A 19,226-nucleotide genomic window follows, 5' to 3' on the forward strand; every position below is an offset into this window, starting at 1 on the left:
TGGAAAATAAGGATTTAATAGTTTAGTTTTAGGAACTTAATTTGAAAATTTTGGCTAGTGTCTGCAGACATGCAAGGGTGGGATTTTCAAAGGAGCTTAAGGAAGTTATACACCAAATCCCACTGAAAGTTGGAACTGTAATACCCAGAGGTACATTTGAAAACCCAGCCTAAGTGTCTTTCTATAGCAGTGATATTCAGACCTCAGTGGTTCAGGAGCCAAATTAGTGATCAACCTCACCCCAAAGAGCCAAGCAGTGTGAAGTCCTTGTTTCATTTACTATATTACTAGATGTTCATATTTAAACAGTATGACAGGGGAAATATTTTTTTTTATAAATATATTGCTATTTTATTAATTACAATTGGTTAACAACATAGTAAAAGCATGCTGGGAGAAAGTACATGTGGGTGGCACAGCCTGAAAATTGTGGTGGGTGGGTAGAGTACCTGGGGCAAACTTTTCCCATTCTTTCCTTTCCCCGCCATGCTCCTAAATTCTGTTCCTATCCCCCATTTTGTCCTTGGATAGGCCCAAACCTTTTAACAACTCCAGATCCCAACCCCCGCCCCCCTCCTGCCAGCAACTGCCTTCCCTCAGGTCTCCAATGCTGGCTGCTGGTGAGATAGGCAGAGCAGGCACTGTAGTCATCATAGGAACCGCAGCTCTTTACCATCACCCAGACAGATACAGGAGAATCCAGCTAGCTGCAGAAATACGTGACAGTGTGGCAAATGTGTGAATCTTATTCACGATTTGACATACTTGACAGCCCTGGTCTTGAAAGAAAGATGACAAGAAATCTGCCTCCAAAGACCAAGTCCCGGTTCCTTATTCAACCAGCCTACCTGGTTCCAAAACTAGGGGGAACAAAGCTGCTGCTAAGGCTGACAGTTTGAAGTACTTCAGAGACAGCTGCGTACAATGTCTGGGAGGTCTGTCAAGAGACAGACCATCTTGCACTCTTCTGCTAAAAGAGAAACGATTGTTTGTTTTGCACACGTCAATTTTAAGTACTCCCACAGGAGAGGAGCTTCATTAATCTACGAGAAACTATACAAGAGGGTGGGAAGCAAAAGTGGGTACAGCCTCATGTTGTCCATCCTGTGGAAGGCTGAGCATAATTGGGGAGGCTACCTTAACAGGGACCTTGAAATAACCTGAATTGTAGTTAAAAGATTCTGCAATGTCATTGTTGGCTGGTGCCTGTTCAAGCATAGCCTAAGTAAAACTCATCTGAAGATCAGCCTTGACCACAAGAGAAAAATGTGGTCATTTTTTACCATGCATCAGAAGTATCCATCTGCTTCACAGCAGAAAGTAAAAATTTGCACATTTGTTTCATACAAAAAAAGAAAAAAAAAAGTCAGGTCATAGCTAATACATTCCCTCCCAGCTCACTCATTTCATCTAGCTCTCCCACCAACAGACACACCTCACACACACACGCAACCCCCCCATCATGCCAGTCCAGCTGCACAACCAGGCCTCAAACCTTGCCCTTCCAGGTGATAATCATATCCACAATTCAACCTTTCACCATCAGGAAACTCTATACAATTTCTCATCTAGTAAACAAAGGTGTCTATTTGTTGAAGTCTGCTTTATTTTTAATCTTAATTTTATGCTCATGGCAAATGGCAGAGACCCCTGGAGACTGAAGTCTAACCCACTGAGCAAATGCAAGCTCTCCACAGCATTCTACTAATGTGCTTCAAGCCTGATCAGTTTCTGTGCCCACTCAATCTATGGCCTTCCTACAGAGGCAACCAAGGAGGTTGCAAATTATGATTGTGGAGCACTTCTGTGATGTGAATATTTACTCACTAGGAACTGGATTATCTTATTTCACATCAGTTATGATACAGGCAGCAGACAGCAAAGACATATGATTTGTGCCACAATAAAACAAATGGCAATTAAGTGAAAGGATATACAACCTGTAACCAACATGCTGAGGCATCTAGCTGTCCATCACCTTTAAAAATAGATCCTTATTTTTAAATACTTTTTCAATAGAATATTTAATAGGAAGAACTTACCAATAGTAAGGTCATGCACTGGTTGAAACCTCTTGTCTGTAAACTGTAACAATAAACATGATTTCCCAACACCTGAAAGAGAGAATATTTTCTTCAAGCAAATTCAAAAACTTTACTTAAGCTGCAGCAATTAAAACCTAAATTATAACTCATTTAAAACAATATATATCAGACAATTTATCATTAGACCCATTTTGATATACAGGCCCTGACATTTGTTTATCCTTGTAATATTATATTATTATATCCTTGTCTTACATATTTTAAGACAATTTCACAAGTGTCTGGAAAGTGACAACCACAATTCGAAGATTAACAGTTAAAATAATACACTTTATCTTTCATTCTCTCACTCTGTAATGTGAACGGCACTTTTCCCTCTCAGTACCCAACGAACAGTTTCTCTATCACTTCCACTTGTACTTTTACCTTTCTCTCTTCCATATCCCTTCCTTCATGCTGCTTACACACTGCCAGATACATGCCTGCTACCTTTAAAAATGTGGCCAGAATAATCTGATCATCAACCTACCAAACAGAGAAAAAGCAGAGCGCACCAGGGAACTCCAATCCTACAGTGATTTTTGGGGTGTCTGGGATAGCAATCTTGGTGGTGGGGTCAGAACAGAGAGAATGTAATTGAACAGCCTACATGAATGTGACAGCAAAACCACTAGGACTCTTACAAGATTTTGTTGCATTATGGCAGAACAAGGCCATAAGAATGGCACCACAAAGTAGAAGGTCCATAAAAAAAAAAAATGTACTTAAGTTATATGAAGACATAATGTCATCAGCAGACAGAACTGCTGCCTGCCAACAGTATAGAACACTGACCTTTCAGCTTCCTTTTCTTTAACTTTTACGCATGTCTAGGAAATGTGGTATTTTGCTTTAGTTACATAATTCAGCGAGTTATAACCAAAAATATCAGAAGTATGTAAATAGGTTTGTATAAAACTGAGGCAAATTTAAATGTAAGAGGATTGAAGTCTCTCAGAAAGGGATAGAGGGAGACAGTTAAGAGGCAAGATTCCCTAGTTAACACTTGGTTGCAGTTTTTCATTAAATTAGTAGTTCATCTTTCCAGCTGGCTAGGGAAAAATATTTTTATTAATAGATTTATAGAGTCATCTGAAATCCTCCAAGCATTTTGCATGTAGGAATCACTTCCTGTTTCCCACCAATTAAACACAACCACCTCTGGCAAGAACGTTTCATCTCACTGACAAAAGCAAATGTACGCATCAGGGTAGAGTAAAGTATCTTGTCTAATTAAAGCCACAGGAAGACTTTTGGTAGAGTATCCTTGTTGGAAACATAACCCCTCTATGAAATTAATGCAAGCTTAAGATGCAACAGTCCAAAGATTTGAGTCGTTGTCTATATCGCTGAACAAGCTTTCACAAAAGTCTTGTCCTTGTTTCTTTGTAGCAATGTATTTAGACTGAAAATTAATTCAGACTTAGCTAAACAAAGTGACACTATTAGGCAGTTTAAACCATAGCTTGAAAAAAAAATCATTTATGGTAAGTGGGAAGTTTTTCCTGGAGAACATAGGAGGCTCAAGCCATCAATTTCTGCTGAATTTGAGATTACATTTCAAATTAATTAAGTTTCTGAACCTAACAGTTAAGATATCCTTCCAAATTGAATCTAATATAAAACCATGTAGTTTTGTCTTCCTAAATCTGCAGACAGCTGTAGCCACTCTGCTACTGCTCAGACTTACTAAGGAGCAGGAGAATGAAACTAAAGCCTTGTCTACACTGGCAAGTTTGTGCGCAGTAAAACAGCTTTGAGCGCTGTAACTCCCGAGGTGTACACACTGCCAAGCCACTTAGTGCGCAGAAACTGTGCAATTGTAGCACTCTAAAAAAATCACCCCAATGAGAGGCGTCCAGCTTTCTGCACCGGGACCACAGCGCTGCAGCGCCAGCATAGACACTGGCAATTACAGCGCTGCGATTGGCCTCCAGGAGATGTCCCACAGTGCATGTTCTCACCTCTCTGGTCATCATTTTGAACTCTACTGCCCTGCCCTCAGATGACCAGCTGTCATCCCCACCCTGTACATTCCTTTTCAAATTTGAAAGTCCCCTTCCTGTTTGCTCGGTGATGTGTGCAGTGGTCTTAGCGCATCTTTCCAGGTGGCCATGCCTGCTCCACGCACCAGGCAATCCCCCCACTGGCAGCAATGCTGAGCTGCTGGACCTTATCAGCATTTGGAGAGAGGAGGCTGTGCAGTCCCAGCTGTGCTCCAGCCATAGGAATGATGATGCCTGCAGACAGATTTCACAATGCATGATAGAAAGGGACCGTGACCAGGAAACATTCCAGTGTAGGGTAAAAGTGAAGGAGCTGCGGAACGCCTATCACAAGGCACATGAGGCAAACCACGGCTCCGGTGCTGCGCCCATGAGCTCCCAGTTCTACAAAGAGCTGGATGCAATACTTGGTGGCAACCCCATCTCCACTGCAAACTGCGGATACTTTGTTGGCTCGCATGCCAGTCGAGTGTGGACAGAGCCAGGAGGAGGAAATCTTGGATGAAGAGGGGGAGAGGGACCCAGAGGCAGAGGATGACTCGGAGACCAGAAATGCATACATTCAGGAGCTCTCTTCTACCCCGGAGGAGCCTGGCCAATTACAGCAGTCGGATCTTGGCAAAGCACAAACAGGAGAGGAGGCCCCTGGTAAGTGGATCTGATTTTGTGAACTACTTAAGTGAGTCGTTGAGGGCAGGAGGGTTGCAGAAAGCAGGCTTGTATCCCACCGCATGCCTAGTCTGAGCAGCGGAACAGGCTATTTATAGACTCCCTCACTTCACAGGAATCTTCCTCAGAGATCTCCAGGAAACTCTAGTGGAGATAGTGGGCAATCCACTGCTGCAGGTTCCTTGCCCCATTAATGGTAACTTTCCCACGCCACTGTGCCATCACGGGGCGGCGGGGGTGGGGGTGGGAGAGAGAAAAGAGAATTGCTACACACAGGTGAGCCACATAGGCACCAGGCGGGAGCCGCAGGCTTGGGGAAGACCCTCCCCTGATTCACTGCTCACCCTCGCTAGCGAGATATCTTCCATAATGATCACCTCCTGTGGAAAGTGTGGGGACAGGAATGATTATCAGGCCCCCCCCCATACAGTGTTGGTTCTCCCCAAGAGCCACGTGCCCAGTGTACAGCAGGGTATGGGAAGAGTAATTTACCCTGCCCCTGCAACTACTCACCATTTTGTGGGTCTTGTGGCTAATGTGTGCTTTCCCGCGGTCAGCCAGTTAGTGACAAGTGTGAGTACTGGCTGTGTTTTAAACCACTGAATCAGTGTTGTCTGTGTTGCAAACAATACTGCTTCTGTAAAAGGTTGCATTTAAACTTCACAGAGATGACCTTGGGAGCCCGGCCTCCCTCTTTGTTACTGGCAGCAGAACAGCTGCACAGAATTAGAAAGCGGCCAAGAAGAACTAAGGAGGACTTTCTCAGTGAGGTTATGATGCACTCCGCTGCCAAGAAAAAGGAATTGAGGAAGTGGCGGGACAACAAGAAGAGGGACCGAAAGGAGAACGCAGCACACCAGAAAGAAGCCACGGAACGACTCTTAAATGTTATGGAGCGCCAAGTGGACAGGCTCCAGGAGATACTAGCTCTTCAAACCTAGCAGCTTCGAGCCCACCCTCCCCTGCAGCCACAGAACTCTTTCCCATGCATCCTCAACACACTGCCAACACACTTACCAACCTCCTGGCTCCACTCTCTACCCACAGCATTCCACTCCTCCCTCCTCACAGTCCAGCACTGTGGACTCGCACTACACTCAACACCCATCCCTCTACAGTTTGGCCCTGCTGAAGTACAGTACCTGCTGCATTGCACTCCAAAGGAGAAGGCTGGGTATGATCTGTAGCCGTCCCGGGATCCCTCCTCCTCTTGAGACCTTCCCTTCCCCCACCCCGTCCCCCTCCCTGCTGATGAATGTTTTCGTGTGACTCTCCCCTTCGGTTGTTGTCTTTTAATAAAAGATTTGTGTTGGTTTGAAAGCAATCTTTATTCTATTAAGTGAAAGCAAAAAGAGCACTGCAAAGCAACATACAATAATGTCAAGCCCCCTTCTTGCATCATGTGTACCAATCACCTCCTAGAATTACAAGCACTGCAATCCCAAGCATAGCAACAAATATCAGTGGCTTTCAGCTTCAAATTGCTGCATCAAGGCATCCCTGATCCTTACGGCTCCACGCTTTGCCCCTCTAATAGCCCTGGTCTCTAGCTGTTCAAACTCAGCCTCCAGGCACTGAGCCTCTGCGGTTCAGCCCTGAGTGAAGCTTTCACCCGTCCCTTCACAAGTATTACGGTGTGTATAGCACCCAGCTGTAAGCATAGGAATATTGTCATCAGCCATGTCCAACTTCCCATAGAGGCACTGTCAGCGGAATTTTAAACAGCCAAATGCACACTCAACAGTCATTCTGCACTTGCTCAGCCTGCTGTTGAACCGCTCCTTGCTGCTCTCAAGTTGCCCATGTATGGCTTCATGAGCTACGGCATTAAGGGGTAGGCGGTGTCTCCCAGGATCACAATGGGCATTTCAACTTCCCCTACAGTGATCTCCTGGTCAGGGAAGAAAGTCCCTGCTTGCAGCTTCTTGAACAGGTCAGTGTTCTGAAAGATGCATGCATCATGCACCTTTCTGGACCAGCCTGCGTTAATGTCTGTGAAATGCCCACAGTGATCCACAAGCACCTGGAGAAACACTGAGAAATACCCTTTCCCATTAATGTACTCATGGCTAGGTGGTCTGGTGGCAGAATTGGAATCGCCATTTATTGCCTCTAGGCATTAGGGAAGCCCATTTGTGCAAAGCCATCCACGTCACGCACGCTGCCCTGAGTCACGGTCTTTCGGAGCGGGATGGGATTAATGGCCCTGCACACTTCCATCAACACAACTTCAATGGTCAACTTTCCCACTCTGAACTGGTTAGTGACCGATCGGTAACAGTGTGGAGTAGCCAGCTTCCACAGTGCAATTGCCACGTGCTTCTCCAGCAACAGGGCAGCTCTCATTCTCGTGTCCTAGCACCGCAGGGCTGGGATGAGCTCATCACAGTCCCATGAATGTGGCTTTCCTCATGCGAAAGTTCTGCAGCCACTGCTCGTCATCCCAGACTTGTATCACAATGTGATCCCACCACTCAGTGCTTGTTTCCCAAGCCCAAAAGTGGCGTTTCACTGTGGTCAGCACCTCTGGGAATGCCACAAGCAATCTCATGTCGTAGCTGCTATGTATGGCAAGATCAATGTCGCACTCCTCTTGCCTTTGTAGTTTAAGGAATAACTCCACTGCCACTCGTGACGTGTTGCTCAGTGCGAGCAGCATACTGGTCAACAGCTCGGGATCCATTCCTGCAGCCCGAAAGAGGCAAGGCGCACAGTACACAAACTGCTGAAAGATGGTGCCAAATGCAGATGGAAGCACAAGGATTGCTGGGATGGGAAGCAATGCATCACAGGGCACTGGGACAGGACCCAGGATGCTATGCGACCCCCTCCGCCTTCCCACAACTCTTAGCTGCAAAAGAGAAAAAGGGGCTCTGTGGGATAAGTGCCCAGAGTGCACCCTCCAAATAGCGCTGCAAGTGCCGGAAGTGTGAACATGCTATTGCGCAGGCAATTGTCAGTGTGAACATACAACAGTGGTTTTCCTTCTGTGCTCTCTAAGCAGCGCTGTAACTGCCGTCGCTGTAACTTTGCCAGTGTAGACATGCCCTAACAAAACTCTGGTTAGTTCCACTCTTGCTATTCAAAACCCTGTGAACAGCAGTGAAACTGTCAAAAATCACATCAAACAACAGTCACAAGGGTGAAATGCCTGCAAGGAAACTATTTAAAAACACCATAGTATAGGCTCAAACTAAACACATACCCCAAATTTAAAACAAAAAACAGTAAGAGGAGCAAAAAAAAAAAAATGCAATCGTAAGTAAGATACATACAGCAGAGTGAACAAGGCGGTTAAGGCAAAAAGGCATCCTTTAAAAATTGGAAGTCATATACTACTGAGAAAAATAGAAAGGACCACACTCTGGCAAGTCAAGCATAGAAGTATAATTAGGCAGGTCAAAAAAATTTGAAGAGCAAATACCAAAAAACACAAAAACTAACAGGTGGTTGTTTTGCTTTATTTTTTTTTTTTTTTAAAAGTGCACCAGAAGCAGGAAGCCTGCCAAACAATCAGTTGGGGCACTAAAGGTGCTAACAGAAAACTTAAGGAAGACAAGGCCATTGAGAAGCTAAATGAAATCTTCGCATCAGTCTTCATTGCAGAGGATGTGAGGGAGATCCCCACATACATGAACCATTCTTTTCAGGTGACAATCCTGAGCAACTATCCCAAATTGAGGTGTCAATACAGGAAATTTTGGAACAAAATGATTAAACAAACAGTAATGAGTCACCAGGACCAAATAGTATTCACTCAAGAGTTCTGAAGAAACTCAAATATGAAATCACAGAACTACAGTATGTAACCTATTGCTTAAATCAGCCCCTGTACCAGATGACAGGCAGATAACTAATGTAACTCTGTTTTTTAAAAAGAATCCAGAGTTAATTCTGGCAATTACAGGCCAGTAAGCCTAACTTTAGCATCAGACAAATTAGCTGAAACTGTAGTACAGAACAAAATTATCAGACACACAGATGAACATGATATGTTGGGGAAGAGTTAACATGGCTCTTATAAAGGGAAATCATGCCTCACCAATCTATTACAGTTCTTTCAGAGTGTCAACAAGCATGTGGACAAATGTGATTCAGCTGATATAATGTACCTGGACTTTCAGAAAGCCTGTCATAAGGTCCCACACCAAAAGCTCTTAAGCAAAGTAAGCAGTCATGGGACAAGACAGAAGATCCTCTCATGCATCAGTATCTGGTTAAAAGATAGGAAAGAGAGGGTAGGAACAAATGGTCAGTTTTCAAACTAGAAAGTGATAAATAGGATCTGCACTGGGACCAGTACCGTTCAACATGTTCATAAATGATCTGGAAAAAGAGTAAACAGCGCAGATGACACTAACTTATGCAGGATCATTAAGTCCAAAGCTGACTGCAAAGAATTACAAAGGGATCTCACAAAACTGGGTGACTGGACAACAAAATGGCAGATGAGATTCAGTGTTGATAAGTGCAAAGTAGTGCACGTTGGAAAACAATCCAAACTCTACATGCAAAAATGATGGGTTCTAAAAAGATCTCGGCGTCATCATGGATAGTTCTCTGAGAACATCTGCTCAATGTCCAGCGGCAGTCAAAAAAACTAACTATGTTAGGAACCATTAGGAAAGAGAAACTAAGACAGAAAATATCAGAATGCCATGTCTTGAATGCAATCTAAACATTGTAGCATTAATCTATCCCATGAAGACAAGAAAGTGAAACTAACTAGTGTGTGTTTTTATTGTCAAACTGATTGAAAGGCAAATCACCAACAGCATAAATAATGAAAAGTAAATAAGTTTTCAACATAGTCATTCCATTTTAACTATAGGAAATTTTAGAGGTGATGAATCCTCCCCCCTTTATGTCTTTGAAGTATAAAGACAACATGAAAGGTTGGTGGGAGGAGGGGGCCCTACTTGTTTTGATGGAAGACTTGGAGACATCATTTGTTCTGCCACCTCAACTAAAAGGGCAAGTGTGTTGAATCTTCAGCCAAGACTTCCTTTTTTACCATATTAGTCACTCAATCAAGTAGGTGTTTACATTTTTTTAATTTTTTTTTAAGTCTGACTAAAAATCTCTTTCCCTCAACTGCTCAGTTTCCACTCTTGGCTCTTGTGGAGACATCTGACTAGCTCTCCAGTCAGAGAATTTTAGACTACACTGTACCTAAATTTACAATGTAAAACAAGCAGACCACATTTAAAAAAAACAGCCTTTCAGGTGTCTGCCCTTTTTTGTTTATGATGTATCTCAGTGGTGGGCAACCTGCAGTGGCCACAAGACTGTTTGTTTACATTGACTGTCCACAGGCACGGCTGCCCACAGCTCCCAGTGGCTGCAGTTCGCCCTTCCTGGCCAATGGTATGATATGGTATTTTTGGTACAGAATTCCCTCAAAAGTATCAGGGTTCTGTGTGGTGCAACATGGGTGCACGCAGCTGGGGGGGGGTTCCAGGGGGATCTGGATGCACAAGGGCTTCTTGGGTTGTTCTGGGTGCAGGGAGAATGGGCCCCTGCAGGGAAGTCCAGATGAAGGTGGTTAGGGCTCAGCAGGGGGTGGGGGGCTCAGGGTGCAGCTGGTTGGGACTAAATGGGATGGGGGACTCCCTATGCCGGGATGAGGTGGGGTTCTGGAGCAGCCAAAGGCTCCTGATGCAGGGGTGAGGCTCGGCAGGGGGATTCTGGTTGCAGGGGGAGGTGAGGCTCGGCAGGAGGGGCTGGGTGGATAGGAGGAGCAGCTCCCCGTACAGTGACCCCTCCTTCCGTAGTTGAGGCGCAATAGGGTAAGAAAGTGGGGGAAGGGGTCAATGTAGGGGAACTGTTCGCGCTGTCTGCCCAACCCGTGCATCTGGATTTCCCCCCTCCACCAAGTCTCTCCCCCTGCACCCAAAACCCCCACCCCACCAAGCCTCACCCCTTGCACTCAGATCCCCCTGACAAATCCCCACCAATGCAGAGTTTCCTGCAGCTGGCAGAGGTTTTTGGGGGTTGATATGACCCAGCCCCGCCTGCTCTGTGCAGGGGAGAGGGAACTCCATTTCCCTCGTCTTCCTACTCCCATCTCCCCACAGCTGGGACTAATATCCCTGGTCAGCTGGGGCATCCCCAGACCCTCCTTCCTTCCATTTCCTCCCCCACGGTGACTTACCTCTCCCCTGCCTGTGCTTCCCAGAAAGGGTGAATGAGCACTGGTGCAGCTTCTCTTTGCTTCCCTACAGAAACCATTTTTCTGCAGGGAAGCAAAGAGAATTTAAGGAAGCAGGGGCTGTCCTGCATGTGCACAGTGGCGCAGAATTCCCCCAGGAGTAACAATACCATCAAGCCTATGGAAAGGACACTGGACAAGTGGAAGTCCACTGAGATGAAGCATTTCTTCTGTAAAGATATACAAGTAATTCTCTTCTCTCAAGAAAAGAAACCAATCTCAGTGGATTCCTCATCTTCAAGATTAAAGTGTACACTATGTTAATAATTACTTTGCTACAGTAATGCCTAGATGCCCCAGCTTAGATCAGGCCTCATTATGCCAGGCACTATTCAGATGCAGAGTCAAAAACAGTTGCTACTCCATAGATTAGGGATCAGCAACCTTTGGCAAGTGGCCCATCAGGGAAATCTGCTGGCAGGCCGGGATGGTTTACTTGCACCGTCCACAGGTTTGGCCGATCACAGCTCCCACTGGCCACGGTTCGCCATTCCAGGCCAATGGTGGCTGCAGAAAGCGGCAGCCAGCACATTCCTTGGCCCACGCCGCACCCTGCAGCCCTCATTGGCCTGGAACGGCGAACCCCCGCAGCCAGTGGGAGCTGCAATCAGCTGAACCTGCGGATGGTGCAGGTAAACAAACTGTCCCGGACCGCCAGCAGATTTCCCTGACACGCCACATGCCAAAGGTTGCCGATCCCTGCCATAGATGGACAAGACAGACAAAAGATGGGGAAAATAGTATCTTTATAGATAGGAAGCAGACACAGAGATGTGAGTGACTTATCCAAGGTCACACAATGAGTCTGTAGCAGAGCCAGGAATTGAACTCAGATCTCCTGAGTCCCAGTCCAGAGTCTTAACTACAAGACAGTTCTTCCTCTCATTATTCTCCTTTCTATTAGTCAGTGACACATATAATTAAAGTTGCACAAGCATTTCTATTCTGAGGGATCACTTACATTTTCAATTGCTTATAACTTTAAAAAAATCAAAGTTTGAACAAAAGTGGAGTAAAAATATACCTTTCCAAGTTATCAAGTATATTTTGCTACTTTGGTTTTTTTGTGTGGGAGGTGGAGAGGGAGGATGACAGCTATAGTGACTTGGCAATTTGAAAAAAATTTGAATTTGTATAAGACTGTCTATGGGGCATATATGCCTTTCTGTAGTCTAGGAAAAGTAAATTGTGATTTTTGAAAATCATAAAGGTTTCTAAGAAGGCTGTTGCACATACTCACTAGATCAATGGTACTAGATCACTGGTGGGCAACCTGCAGCCCATCAGGGTAATCTCATTGCGGGCTGCGAGACATTTTGCTGACGTTGCCCATCCACAGGCATGACCTTCTGCAGCTTCCAGTGGCCACAGTTCGCCGTTCTCGGCCAATGGGAGCTGCAGGAAGGGGGGGCTGCAGGGACACTGGGAACTGTGGGGAAACATGCCTGCAGATGGTCAATGTTAGCAAAACGTCTTGTGGCCCGCAATGAGATTACCCTGATGGGCTGCAGGTTGCCCACCACTGCACTAGATTTTATAATACACCTCCTAGTGATTTGTCAACATTCTATGCAAATATTGTTTAAGCAAATTTGAATGAAGACATGGAGGGAGGAAGGCAGATCTCAAATGAGAATTGGTGCAGAAAGGTGTGTATGAATCAAGATAAAGTCTTTTGCCTTATTAACTGCACAGCTAGATATGGTAAACCCCACAAAATTTTATACCCAAAGAGCTCAAATGAACATTAAGTTTGCAAAATGAAGCAATCAAAAGTCAGGACATAACAAAGATAAGGTGGCCTACCCAAACTTAACTATGCCCTCTTGTATGTATACACAATGACACAATCTTTAATTACATAATCATATTAGACCAAGAATTAGGCAGAGCTATATAGTGAATTGTTCCAAGATGCAGAGCATGCCTACCACATTTGTTGCAGTTGTATTGTGGATACAAGAGGTTGAGAACAATCCAGGGATGATATGCTAGACTGGAACCCAGAAAAATCATGTTCTATCCCTGCCGCTGCAACAGACTCCCCATGCAACTTGGGAGTCAATTTTCCTGTACCTCAGTTAAGCATCTCTAAAATGATGTTTGCATTTCATGACCTCACAGGGGTGTCGTGAGGATAGATTCATTAGTGTTTGCGAGGCAGCAAACTATATGGCCCTGCAATGTTTGAAACAGCTGTCTCATTCATTCAGCAGTGTTATTTTGTATGTGAAATGAGGCAGAGGTTCTGGGGAAAAAAATAGTATGTGATCTTGTAATAAATTACTATCATAATACATAAAAACAAAGGGGCAGATTTAAAAGTGCACAGGCCTTAACTCTTATTTCCTAATTGGTGTGCTCTTCACTTTGTTGCCATAACATTCTTTTAATGCTGTTATACATATTTGGTTAAGACACATCCTGAAGGGGTGTGAACATTTGAGATATCCTGAGTTCCCGCTTAATTCAAGACAGAGACCAACAGTTTGGACACACCTTGCCAAGAAAGAAAGTAAACCTGAACTCTTGTTTATAAACCAAATCTAAACAATAATGCTTGGTTACATACTAAGAGTTTACCATTTGGCATCTCTGAAATCTATTGAACAACAGACTTGGGGCTGGCAGCTGAAGCATATTCAATCATGTTCTTCCACTAGTCCCTCAATAGTGAGGGCAGAAGGAAATTCCAACTAACCTTATAGCTTGCAGTTCTAGTGTCAAACCCTGAATTCAAGGCAACAGTCTTGATTTGTTCCCTAAATTCTCCTGCCTGCCTACAACTACTTCCTCCTCCTCAGTCTCTGCTTCTCTTGGTCTCTGTCCCACAGTATGTGTAACTTGAAATGTTGTTTCAGCGCATTTGTTTTCTTCTTCAGAACAAGTAAAAAGTATTGAATCAGGCAGCAGTCTTTGTATTGCCTCTTCTAGAAAGAGAGAAAACAAAACTTTCAAAGACTACCAAACAAAACAGTTCATAAAAAACCCTAAACTGCCTTTAAACAAAACCAGATTAGTAGTGTTATCTTCATGAAAAGTAGATTTCCAGTCCAGCTGCTGAGGCTTGGTCTACACTTAAAAGTTATGTCAGCAGGTATGTCTGTCAGAGGTGTGAAAAAAACCACACCCTGGACCAACACAGGTATGCCGACAAAACCTCTAGTGTAGACGCAGTTATGTTGATGGAAGGACTTCTGTCAGTATAGCAAATGTCATTCAGGGATCTGAATGAGGGTTACCAAAAAAACCTACACCATTTGCTCAAGAAACTCCCTAAAAAAGCATAAGTACAAATCCGCACAGACACACCCCTGGAACTCTGACCTGGGGTATTCTATCTGCTACCCAAGATCCATAAACCTGGAAATCCTGGACGCCCCATCATCTCAGGCATTTGCACCCTGACAGCAGGATTGTCTCGATATGTAGACTCCCTCAGGCCCTACGCTACCAGCACTCGCAGCTATCTTCGAGACACCACTGACTTCCTGACGAAACTACAATCCATTGGTGATCTTCCTGAAAACACCATCCTGGCCACTATGGATGTAGAAGCCCTCTACACCAACATTCAACATAAAGATGGACTACAAGCCGTCAGGAACAGTATCCCCGATAATGTCACAGCAAACCTGGTGGCTGAACTTTGTGTCTTTGTCCTCACCCGTAACTATTTCACATTTGGGGACAATGCATACCTTCAAATCAGCGGCACTGCTATGGGTACCCGCATGGCCCCACAGTATGCCAACATTTTTATGGCTGACTTAGAACAACGTTTCCTCAGCTCTCGTCCACTAATGCCACTACTCTACTTGTGCTACATTGATGACATCTTCATCATCTGGACCCATGGAAAAGAAGCCCTTGAGGAATTCCACCATGATTTCAACAATTTCCATCCCACCATCAACCTCAGCCTGGACCAATCCACACAAGAGATCCACTTCCTGGACATTACGGTGCTAGTAAGCGATAGTCACATAAACACCACCCTATACCGGAAACCTATAGACCACTATTCCTACCTACATGCCTCCAGCTTTCATCCAGATCACACCACACGATCCATTGTCTACAGCCAAGCTCTATGATACAACTGCATTTGCTCCAACCCCTCAGACAGAGGCAAACACCTATAAGATCTCTATCAAGCATTCTTACAACTACAATACCCACCTGCTGAAGCGAAGAAACAGATTGACAGAGCCAGAAGACTATCCAGAAGTCACCTACTACAGGACAGGCCCAACAAAGAAAATCACAGAACGCCACTAGCCGTCACCTTCAGCCCCCAACTAAAACCCCTCCAACACATCATCAAGGATCTCTACACTCTATCATGAAGGACGACCCATCACTCTCGCAGATCTCGGGAGACGGGCCAGTCCTTGCTTACAGACAGTCCCCCAACCGGAAGCAAATACTCACCAGCAACCACACACCACACCACAGAACCACTAACCAAGGAACCTATCATGGCAACAAAGCCTGCTGCCAACTGTGTCCACATATCTATTCAGGGGACACCATCATAGGGCCTAATCACATCAGCCACACTATCAGAGACTCGTTCACCTGCACATCTACCAATGTGATATATGCCATCATGTGCCAGCAATGCCCCCCTGCCATGCACATTGGTCAAACTGGACAGTCTCTACGTAAAAGAATCAATGGACACAAATCAGACGTCAAGAATTATAACATTCAAAAACCAGTCGAAGAACACTTCAATCTCTTTGGTCACTCGATTACAGACCTAAAAGTTGCAATTCTTCAATGAAAAAACTTCAAAAAACAGACTCCAACGAGAGACTGCTGAATTGGAATTAATTTGCAAACTGGATACAATTAACTTAGGCTTGAATAGAGACTGGGAGTGGATGGGTCATTACACAAAGTAAAACTATTTTCCCATGTTTATTTCACAAGATATATTATTTTTGGCATGTGCCTCACCCACAACAGAAACTCTGCAACTGGACATTAACAATTCTGTCTGAGATATGATCTAGAACAGAATCCATATCACTCTACCAAAACTGTTCTTGTCTGAAGCTAACAGAAGGAAGAAGTCACTAGAGTAAGGCGAACACACAAACCAATGAGATCGGTTGAGTAAAAAGTGCCAACTTTACAATCAATTTTCTGTAGCTACAATTTCAATTTTTTTTTTTTTTAAAAAAAAGCACTTATGATACCTGCACTTCAGTGAATAAAAGCACTCGGCATCGTGATTCAGATCAGAGACATGCAGTTTTGGTATAACCGCATACCATTTTTGTTACTACTTGCATAACCTGCTTTCTGTTAAAAAGTAATGAGCAATGGAGATCAACTTAATTTCAGTCTTTTGGGAGGGTTCAATAACGTCTCCCTTTAGTTTTTCTTTTTACAACACATTGAAAAATAATTGCCGAATCACCATCCAACTCTGAAGACTCTACATGGAAATCCCTGAAATAATCTCTGGATCAGTATGAAAACACTAGTGCAGATAAGCCGGTTCCTTGATGGCATACTAGAATTCTTAAAGTGTTCACAAGAGGTCTAAACACCACAAACTCTCAAAAGGTTTTCCACAATACACCTATTTCAGCCATGTACAGAAATATGACTCTCCTTCCTTTACAAACAGAACCCCTCATTTTAAAAGTAAATTTATTTTAGCCATGATTTTGTCTCCTTTATAAGCTTCCATCAGAAATTCTGAATCCTGAAACTGAAATTATAATAAATAGTTTTAAATTAATAACTTGTTTCTATCACAGGTATTTTCCTCCATCTTAGACTTTTGTCATATTGTGCCACATTCAGCATTTAAAGTTAAAATAGACTCAGGATCGGGTGGGCTCAGGCTTCAGTCCCCCCTTTTGGGGTCATGTAGTAATTTTAATGGTCAGACAGGGGTTGCAGTGCAATGAAGTTTGAGAATCCCTGGTCTAAATGCCTTTTTATATTTAGTAAAGTATTTTAAAGCACTTACACATTTGTTAAAATATCTTAAAGAAAATCTTGCCAGATAGATACACCATAGATTTTTTTTTTTTTTTAAAGTTAGCCACAATCAAAATACGATACCTTACCATGCCAAATAATTGTGTGGAATTTTGATTAGCTGTAGGCCCTGCCCACACTGGGGAGGAAAGCACATTCACTTGGGAAGCTTGATATTAACACCCATGGCTAGCTGTTTTCAGCCCTAACATGGAGAGCGGCCTCATATATTAAAGCCTCTCAAAGCTCGAGATGAGCCCACACCGGCCACAGCAGTGCCATTGGGCTATGGAAAGGAGCCAGGGTGTGCCTGACCAAGAGAAAGGAACCAAGTCAGATGGTGATCTGGCAGAAGGCAACACCTGAAGTCTATAAATAGGAAGATTTGGTGACAGAAGCAGAGGTGGAACTAAAATGATTAGGGGTTTGGAACAGGTCCCATATGAGGAGAGATTAAAGAGGCTAGGACTTTTCAGCTTGGAAAAGAGATTACGGGGGGATATGATAGAGGCATATAAAATCATGTGTGGTGTGGAGAAAGTGAATAAGGAAGTTATGTACTTGTTCCCATAATATAAGAACTAGAGACCACTAAATGTAATTAATGGGTACCAGGTTTAAAACAAACAAAAGGAAGTTCATCTTCACTCAGCGCACAGTCAACCTGTGGAACTCCTTGCCTGAGGAGGTTGTGAAGGCTAGGACTATAACAGGGTTTAAAAGAGAACTGGATAAATTCATGGAGATTAAGTCCATTAATGGCTATTAGCCAGGATGGGTAAGGCATGGTGTCCCCTAGCCTCTGTTCGTTAGAGGGTGGAGATGGAGGGCAGGAGATCACTAGATCATTAACTCTTAAGTTCACTCCCTCTGGGGCACCTGGTATTGGCCACTGTCAGTAGACAGGCTACTGGGCTGGATGGATCTTTGGTCTGACCCAGTGTGGCCGTTCTTACATTCTTAGGTGCATTTTAGCTCCCTGAAGTAGCTGGACTAGGTGCTTATTGGTGCCAGGTGGAAAAAAACAACACACCTGGTTAAATGGCAGGTGCTGTTACACTGCATGGGGGAGGGGAGGGTGCTAGTGCCCTGGAGCGCCATGGCTCTTGCACATGGAGCCTCGTTGGGGCAGGGGCCTTGCCACAGGCTTCTGCAAGGCCCCTGGGAGCCGAACAGCATCAGGCAGCTCCCGTGTCGTATGTTTCCGGCGTGACACCCTTCCCTCCCCTAGCACTCGGGTTTCCAGCGCCCCAGGCCTGACCCCGGCCGGGCCGCCTCCCCACCACGAAGGGCCGGGCCCGGAGCAGAGTCAGGCCCTGCACACGCCTCGGAGAGGCAGCAGGCCCCAGCGCCTGCGACCGCGGACTCCTGCGGGGCTGGGGCAGCCGGGTGCGGGGCCGATCAGCACAGGCCAAAGGCACGTCGGGCGGGGCCCGCTGCCGAGCGCAGGGCGGGGGAAGTCACCACGTCGGCGACGCCACCACTGCGGAAATGGGACAGCCGGGGTCGGGCTTAGCGCGGACGCTCTCCCCGCCTCGCAACCCTCCCCCATTTCCGCAGTAAAGGTCTCCGCTCCCCTGCCCTCTTACCTGTGTCCCCAATGATGATATATTTGAAGAGATACGCGTAGGCCATGGCCGCCCAATCCCCGCCCTCGCCGCCGCCGCCTCTCGGTCTCTCTCTCGCTCCTCAGTGACGCGCACTCTGCCCCCACCCGCGCTGTCAGGGCTCGCGCAGCGGAGAGTTCGAAACCGTTAACAGCCACCTAACGGAGCCCGCTCCCCTCTTCTCAAGCGCCCCGTGCGCTGTCCCCCCTCTCGAGCTGCTCCGCGTCCGGAGGCGGCAACCCGCAAGAGCAGGAACAATAACAGGCAGCGGCGGCAGCAGCCCGAACCCTTCAGCAACGTCACGCAAGGCGACCTCCTCCTCCGCCCCGCCCCCGCCGACCCGGAAGTGCTGAGGCAGCCGGTGTTTGGGGAGGTCCCGTGTGACAGGCAGCTCTTACCCCTGCCCTACCCGCGAGGAGTCCTGCAGCTGCCTGAGGCTCGGAGAGAAAAACTTCTGGTGGGGCTGCCCCCCTCCCCCCCCAGTGCCTGAGGGGAGAGAGAATCCTTCGGGGGGGGGGGCCCTCCGTGACTGAGGCAGGTGCCCTGTCTGGCTGTCCCTCCCCCACTCCCTCCTGCCCTCCCGGTGACTGGGGTCGGGAGCGAGGCTGTGGTGCCCTACCGCCCTGTGGCATGCCCGGCGCTGCCC

General features: G+C 45.7%; 1 protein-coding gene across 6 annotated transcripts in view; it reads right to left on the reverse strand.

The window, feature by feature from the left end:
• RAB2A (RAB2A, member RAS oncogene family) overlaps nt 1–18,908 on the reverse strand; it is a 79,564-nt gene extending 60,656 nt beyond the window's left edge. For 2 of the 6 annotated variants that reach the window (XR_012157203.1, XM_073331078.1), the window contains exons 1-2: nt 8,872–8,972; nt 2,043–2,114 (exon numbers count right to left, since the gene is read on the reverse strand). Coding sequence is in view for 2 of the 6 variants with exons in the window: in XM_073331078.1 (XP_073187179.1) it covers nt 2,043–2,114; nt 8,872–8,962 (163 nt within the window). In the remaining 4 variants the exon portion in view is untranslated. Of the gene's footprint in view, nt 1–2,042; nt 2,121–8,871; nt 8,973–18,562 lie in introns of those variants that run through there. The other 4 variants (XM_073331080.1, XM_073331076.1, XM_073331079.1 and 1 more) reach the window with 3 other exon arrangements.
• Between the last annotated feature and the right edge of the window lie 318 nt (nt 18,909–19,226).

Source organism: Lepidochelys kempii, chromosome 2 (assembly GCF_965140265.1).
Source record: "Lepidochelys kempii isolate rLepKem1 chromosome 2, rLepKem1.hap2, whole genome shotgun sequence".
Classification (NCBI taxonomy): domain Eukaryota; kingdom Metazoa; phylum Chordata; order Testudines; family Cheloniidae; genus Lepidochelys; species Lepidochelys kempii.